General features: G+C 47.2%; 1 protein-coding gene across 2 annotated transcripts in view; it reads left to right on the top strand.

Moving 5' to 3' along the window:
• The window catches only part of Btnl9 (butyrophilin-like 9), a 20,454-nt gene extending 12,890 nt beyond the window's left edge, over positions 1-7,564 (top strand). The window contains exons 5-10 of one of the 2 annotated variants that reach the window (XM_005410120.2): positions 2,301-2,429; positions 2,734-2,754; positions 3,813-3,833; positions 4,056-4,082; positions 7,045-7,129; positions 7,228-7,564. In XM_005410120.2, the coding sequence (XP_005410177.1) occupies positions 2,301-2,429; positions 2,734-2,754; positions 3,813-3,833; positions 4,056-4,082; positions 7,045-7,118 (272 nt within the window). In that variant the 3' untranslated portion in view covers positions 7,119-7,129; positions 7,228-7,564. The other variant, XM_013507547.1, reaches the window with a different exon arrangement.
• The last annotated feature ends 259 nt before the right edge of the window (positions 7,565-7,823 follow it).

Genomic DNA, 7,823 nt, shown 5'->3' with positions numbered 1-7,823 from the left:
AAAGAAAGAAAGGGAAGGGAAGACTCTTTATATCAGGAAATCTGGGTTTTTTCTTTTGCTCTTTCTTTTTTAGACTTGTATCTAAATGTATGTTGTTTACATTCATTATTAATTTGCAGGTATAGTGTTAAATTTGTATGTATACAGCCCTTTACAGATGGTGTGAGTCACATGGACATCTGGTAGAGAGCGCAGATATGAAGGTCAGAGGGGCTGGAACATGGGGACAAAGTTGAGAGTGGTGGGTCAAGGAGGTAGCAGACCCTGAAGCCTGAAGTCTTTTTTTTTTCTACTGAGAATTGAACCCAGGAGAGTTCTACCACTGAGCTGCATGCCCAGCCATTTCTATTTTTGCTTTTGAGACAAGGTCTCGCTGAGTTGCTAAGTTGCCTAGACTGTGCTTGAATTTTCCAATCCCCTGCCTCAGCCTCCTTTGGTGCTAATTAAACCAGGCTGGAGGCCCTTCCTCTTAACCTCCATTCCAGTGCTTTCAAAACCAACAGTGTTGAGGGACCAATCCACTGTGGCCCAATGCCTTTGTATAATGAAAACACACTTCTACAAAAATAAAATAAAAAACTAAGAGGCCGCATATGCTAGGTAGACTAAACCAGACAAAAACGAATACATTCTAAATGATTCTGTAATGAGGAAAACAACCTCCAGACTGTCAGATGTCAGATGTGCCAAGTTTGGGGTCTCATAACATCCAGGAATGAAGTCTTAAAAGGAGTTTCAGTGAATTTATTGGCAAGAATAGCTCCTGGGTTTCCAGGAGGGGTCTTGAATGGGTGTCCACTGAGGCTGTCATGGTGATTTATACAGCAAGGTCACAACGTGGGTACAACCTGTGTCAGACTACCATCAACCTATAGGTATAACAGCTCAGCTAATTTTGATCCAGGAGGAAAGCAAGACACCCAGCAAGGGCACATGGTGAGCCTGACTTTTCATTAACTTATCTGCAACTCTTAATCACAGAAAGAACAAAGGCATCCCTGGAAGAGGGTGAAGATGGATCCAGATGTTCTGGTCTGATACAACTGATGCTTATCTGGGCTCCTCGGGAACACTGGGTGGTGCAGAACTTCCAGCCGCTATTCATCTCTAGGGAAGCTCGGGACCTGGCTACTTCATCTATGCCTTGGGCTGACTCTTCTCAGACTTACCTCTATCCAGTCTTGGTGCATCTTATCTTCTGCATGGACTCCCTCAAGGGCTCATTCCTCTGACAGTGAGATTTCTGAGTCACTTAGCTGTCTGTAATAATTTCATTTGTGAGAAGTACCCAGGGCAGTCAAATTTATAGCGACAGTAAGTAAAATGGTGGTCATTTAGGTCTGGGGCCAGCCGCGGTCAGTATTTAATGGGTTCAGAGATTCAATTTGGGAAGATGAAACAACCCTGGCAGTGGGCGCAGTAGCAGCTTCACAACAGTATGAATGTACTTGATGCCACTGAAGTATACACTAAAAAATGTAACAGGCACTCTGGAAGGCTGAGGAGGCAGGAAAATCTCAAGTTCCAGCCCTCCATGGGCAACTTTCCACACCTTGTCTCACAATGAAGGAGCAGGAGGAGGGAGGGGGAGGCAGGAAGAGGGGAAGGGAAGAAGAGGAGGAAGAAGATAGAGGTGGGAGGAGGGGACAAACAGGAGGAGCAAAAGAAAGTAGGTCTGTGGATATAGCTCAGTGGTATAGGGTCCGAGCTTCATTTGGGTGAGAATTTGTATTTGATCCCCACCATGGAAATAAAGGCTAAAATGATAGGCTTTTTCTTTTTGTTTTCTGGTTTTGTTTTTTGTTTAGAGCATTTAAAAAGTAACAGAATGTATTTGTAGAATACGTCGGAGGTAGAAGCCCCATTTTTGTTTGTGACACCAGGTTTCAGTCTCTGGCCCAGACTGTCCATGAACTCTGCGGGGGTCAGTTCAGCCTCACCCTCGGAGTGCTCCAGTACAGGCCTGCGACCTGGCCCTCAGCATAAGCACCATTAAAAAAAAAAAAAAAAGATTCCACAGGCAATTACTGAATTTCCCAAGAGCTTTCAAAGTCACTTTTGCGCTGTCTCAGCCCCAGGCCGCAGCGGTAGCAGCTCTTCCAGGTGTGCCGAGCGAAGGCCGGGGCAGGGGTCAGCGAGGTCGCCCCAACCGAGGGGCCGCAAGGCAGGCAAGCAGGGCCACGAGCTCCTCGCCTCCTGGAAAGGCCCTCTCCTCCACGTCCGGCAGCGCCGCCGGGGACGCGGGGTCCCCCCACCCCGAAGGCTCCGGAGCTTGTTCCAGGTTTCCTGGTGTTTTCCAGATGCATTCTTGCCCGGAGCTTTCCCCTGGAGGAGCGCGTTCCTGGGGACCCTGGCGATCGTCTCGCTGCTGCTGGTCTTCCTGGTGGCGCTGGCCCGGGCCTGCGCTCAAAAGCAGCTGCGGCGCCGAGGTGCGGGGACGGAGGCCCTGGAGGTGGGGGGGAGCCGAGGTGCGGGACGGAGGTGGCGGGCTCGGAGGGGCGGGCACCGAGGTGAGGGGCTGCGTGCCCAGCGTCTCCCGTTCTGTTCGCTTTTAGAAAAGCTGCAGAAGCAGAAGCGGGCCAAGCAGGAGCTAGGCGAGCCTCCGGGAGCGGTGTGGGCCGCTCGCCACGGAGGGCCCCAGTATCGCTTCCTTGAGGAGCGAGGCGTCTGTACTGGGTTCTGTCCTCTCTGACTTATCCCCAACCTGAAAAATGTTCTTCGTTTTCTCTCCAGGGAAACTGACCTCGCAGCTGGGTGAGTTCTGGGCGCCGACCCTGCCCCTGTAGGTGCTGGGTGCTAATGGGCTGGTGCTGGTGCTGGGTTTTATTTCGCCGGCCGGGGCCCGAGCCCAGCGGCGTAAGCTTCTTTGGAGACTGAGGTCTGGCCAGTCCGCCGACTTCCTCTGTGGGCACCGCACCCACACCCAGGCCGAGTGCCAGGGGCTGCACACCCCACCAGCCCCGCCCTGCACGTCACGTGATTCGCTTAAATTTGGAAAGACTGCTTTCCGTTATCTTCCTACGGGAAATCTTTTTAACGCGGACACCGCTGGAAAGCAGGACCCTTTTAATTGCTACCGAAGTGGGGATGTTGTGTCAAATTCACTTGTTGCCTAGGGAGCACATGGACTTGAAGCCCTGGTGGGGACAGGGTGTGAAAGGGTGGGTGTGAACCCTTGAGTGGGAATGGAAGACTTAGAACTAACACTCCAACTAGTCCTACAATCTACCGAGTGCTGCAGGGCGGGGGGCGGGGGACGGGTACCATAGCAAAGCCACTGTAATAAGTCACAAAACCATAGTTTGATTTGGTGGATAGTGTTGCCTTTCCAAGGAGCATTTACTTTTAAAAGAAGACAAAAAGTGGACAGAGCAAAGGAGTGCATTCTACTGGCAAGATGCCAGAGTCATTTTGCAAGTAATGAGTGTGATGTTTCTCCAGCCCTTTAAGTGCTTTATCCAGTAAGTGAGCCTGAGACTTAGGCAGCCAGTGCTCAGTGTCCTTCTGAGTCCTCTTAGAACCTCCCAGGACAAGCTTGAACTTTCAGGAGGAAAGAACAGGAGCCTCTTCAAACCAGACCTAAACCCAAATCTGTTTGTCTTTCCCACCCCTGTGCAGATTTTTGCGTTAAAGCTGGGAAGCTGAGGCAGCAGAAGCCTGCAGATGGGTCTCCTTTAATAGAACAGGGCAGGGCCCAGGTGGGGTTGGGGACAGCAGGGCTTCAGACCGGTCCTCTTTCCAGGGACCTGACTGCTTTGGGAGAGTGGGTCCTCTCCTCAAGGGTTAATATTGTTTCTGTGTTCTGCTTACAGAGAAGCTTCAGATGGAGTTAGGTAAGTGACCCCTGTTAGAACTTTCCCTTTGCCCACCTTTTCGCCCCTGGTTATCCATGTATCTTCTAATCTTCCAAGCCAGGTGTGATGCCCAGCCTGGAACCTAATGGCTGCTTAGGTGGCAGGAAAAGGGGAAAGGGCAAGGATGGTGCAAAGTGTGATGTGTGAGTAGAGACGTGTGATGCCCTGATGTTCTAATTCCATTTTCCCTTTGTGCTTCAGACTGGAGAAGGGCTGAAGGCCAAGCAGGTGAGTGAAGCCCATTCTACTCCCATTGTTGCTCATTCTGTTCGCAGAACTACTATGGGATGACATCTGATAAACCCATTGTAAACTGAAAATGTCACAAGTCAAACATGCTTCTAATACACCTCACCTGGCCTAACAACATAGCACACTGTGGACTAGTGAGGGTGAAACTTTTAGAAACCAAGCCTCTAACTGTGGCCCAAAACACATTTATTAAGCTGCGCATGGTCGGGGGCTGGGGATTTAGCTCAGCGGCACAGTGCCTGCCTCCCAAGCGTGAGGTTGTGAGTTGGATTCCTGGTACTGCAAAAACAAAACGAACAAACAAACAAGAAAAAACCAAAACACTGCATATTCTAAGCTGGACATGGTGGCACACACTTGCAATCCCAGCACTTGGGAGGCTGAGGCAGGAGGATTGCTGCAAGTTCGAGGCCAGCCTGGGCTACAAAGTGAGTTCAAGGACAGCCTAAACTGCTTAGTGAAACCCTGTTTCCAAAAGAAAAAACAAAAAAAAACCATTTATTTATCACAAAGTGCCCACACTGCAGTTAAACCTGAATAGTAAGGTTTTAGTTTACAAAAACCCTACAACTCATGATGCCCTTGCAGAGTGGGCCCTGCGTGGCTGCTGTGCCATAGGTTCACCATCACTCTGCGGACTGTCAGTTGTCTGTCTTCCTGACTGTATGGCTCCAGGGGCACCCAGAATCTCAGAAGAATATTGTACCACGTATCATTGTAACCTGGGCAAAGATCAAAATTAAACATTCTAAGTATGGAGTGTTTATACTGAATGTACTGACTTTTGCACCATAATTGAGTAAAAACTGCATACATTAAACCAGTCAGGGACTGTACATCTCAGCATCTTGATCATTTCTTCTGAGTAACCTACCCCACTTCATTCTGGTTTTATCCCACAGCCTCTCAGGATGTGTATTAATTTATGCTGCTTGGAGGGTAATATTCATACCTTTATATTATTCTGAGGCTTAAACATACTGTAAACCCTTGATGCCTATCCTGGTTGTATTTCACAATCACCAAGACTCCTGGTGCCCTCCCTCAAGGACTGATTTTTGGGTCTGGAGTAGCATGTTACCATACATTGTTACGGCAAAAATTCGGGCTGTATTCTGCAAGAGACCAAAGAGAACAGACAAAGTTTTCATTTAAACCAGCTACCTCTCATCCTGACTTGCAAGTCAGGGAAGTGGGCATGGACCTGCCTTTGTTCCCAACTTATATACATTTTTGGTTTCCATGGTAACAGATCAGAATGTTGTAGCCCCAGCCACACGTTGTTTTCCTTGTACCACATAACTGGGTCAGGCTCCAGTCATAAGCCCAACCACAATGATATATACTTTCTCTACTCTGTTTTATATGTCCCCCTTTAGATAACCATAAATTTCCTTTATGGTTACAATGTTTATCTAGGGCCAGGGAAAGGATGAAACAACCCAGGCAAAGTCATAGGTAGTTATCTAGGCCCTGGTGTTCTTTGTCTTTGGAGAAGCATTCCAGGGCTAAGTCAGGACTGCAAAGTTAACTCTTTACAACTCCTCCGGGATGTTTCTCAGGACACAATTTGACGCTTGCATTAAGAGAAGAATTATTTTATCTTAAAATGATATGCTAAGAGTCACTGTCCCCTACAATATGTATACTTTTTTCTCCATACAACTGGTCCCCCCATCCTTGTCAGGCAAACTGTATAATGTCTATCTTTATTTTCTATTTATTCTTGTAAGTGTGAATTTCCCTTTTCTCACACGTTTTAGTGTTTTAGTTAAATGATATTCACAGTCTCACACTGTTTCTTGCTTTTTTTACATATCAGTGTTTGAACATCTTTCCTATGTGTGCATGCAGTTTGTTTCTCCTTGCTGCAAAGACTGTTTTAGCCAGTTACCATCTTGGAGGAGACATCTTGGCTGCCTCTGAGTCCACAGCATCACAAACAACTGTGAATAAATAGCTTCAAAAATCTCCTTATGATTCTGTGTGGCCATCTGCCCATGTTCCCAGGATGAGACCTGCTAGGCCATAAATAGTCTGTCTATTAATGGGGCAGGGGGCTGTCTAGAAGGCAGCACCATCACCTTGCTAGCAGTACAGCCAGGAGACTCTGTTCCTACAGCCTGTGCAAGCGAGCTTTTAGTATTTGCCAATCAGTGGTAGTAAATATTTTGCCATGGGTCTTTTGTTTGCACCCCTCTGAATACTAAGTTTGAATATCTGCCTAGTGGGCTGTCATGTCTTCCTCTTCTAAAAGCTGCCATTTCAAAAGGGGTTGCTATCCTTTTCCTTTTTTAGACATTTCTATGTGTATATTAATCTCTCACTGGTTTTAAACATGTGAATTCCTTTTTCCATTCTGCCATCTGCTATTGTCTTCATCCATGATTCCCCTTACTGAAAAGAAGTAATTAATTTTGAGAAAATCTAATTCACTGAATTTTCACCTATAGCTTATATTTTTGAAGTTTTGCTGGAAAAGACTTTTCACACACGTAGCTCACAAGGACTCACTTTATTTTATTTTACATTCTCTTTCTGTTACTGTAAACAAAATACCTGAGATGATCAATTTTAAAAGAGCAAGGGCTTATTTTGGCCCATGGTTTCAGAGCTTCCAGTCCATGGTCACTTGATGCTGTTACACATCTTGGCAGGGAGTGGAGAGTGGTGGAGCAGGCTGCTCACTTCATGGCAGCTGGGAACCAAAAAGAGAAAGAGGAGGACACAGATCCCAGTGTCACCTTCAAGGGCCTACCCTGGTATGGCCAGTAGCCTTCAACTAGGCCCCGTCGCTTAAACTCCCTCTACCTCCCAGTGGCACCAAGCTGAGGACTAAGTCTTTCACACACGAGCTTTTGGGGAACATTCCAGACCCAAACTGAAGTAATAGGTGTTCAACACAGGTTTTTAATCCTACAATTTCCCATTTTTCTAGGAGTCAAGCGAGAGTGCAGTGCTACTTCTCTACACAGCGAGCCAGTTTTCCCACAGCCATTGAATACACCATGACTTCCTTATTGGTGTGAGTTCTTTCCTTTAGTGCATGTTCAGATCCTGTGTGTAGATGAGTCTGTCCTTCAGCTTGCCTACTCTTTACTCATTTTACTCCTATTGTCAGACTGCCACCAGGACAGAGGAGAAAAAGTTCCCTGAGCAGAGCTGCTGAGCACAGCTGCAGAGACACAGGGATAAGAGGGAGCCAGAGCTTGCAAAAGGAAATGAACAAGCAATTGCCCTCCACAGCTGCACCTATAAAATACAGATGTCTCCAAGACTCTCAACTTCTTGACCTAGACTAAAAATTTCCCACTCATGCCTGCCATGCCCCTCCCCTATCTAAATACCCTTGTAAAACCTTCCCCATTCCTGTCCCTTGGGGCCGATAGTCTTATCACACTTGGCCCACCTGCACCCAGGCTCGAATAAACTTTGCTTATTGTTTCAACTTTGCCTGACTTGATGGTCCAGGTTGTGTCTATTTACGCTAACACCTGTGGCTTCTATAGTAACTGAGAGTACAAGTTTTTCTTCCTCATTTCTACTTCCTTTTTAATTAATGAACCTAAGCCAGGGGTGGTGGTGCATACCTGTAATCCCAGCACTCGGGAGGCTGAGGCAGGAGGATTGTTGCAAGTTCAAGATCAACCTGGGCTACAAAGTGAACTCAAAGGTAGCCTGAACTGCACAGTGAGATCCTGTCTCAAAAAGACCAAA

Source organism: Chinchilla lanigera, unplaced genomic scaffold (genome assembly GCF_000276665.1).
Source record: "Chinchilla lanigera isolate Chin_1 unplaced genomic scaffold, ChiLan1.0 scaffold00129, whole genome shotgun sequence".
NCBI classification, from domain to species: domain Eukaryota; kingdom Metazoa; phylum Chordata; class Mammalia; order Rodentia; family Chinchillidae; genus Chinchilla; species Chinchilla lanigera.
Note: the sequence above shows the minus strand (reverse complement) of the source record. Positions and strands in the feature narration are given on the sequence as shown.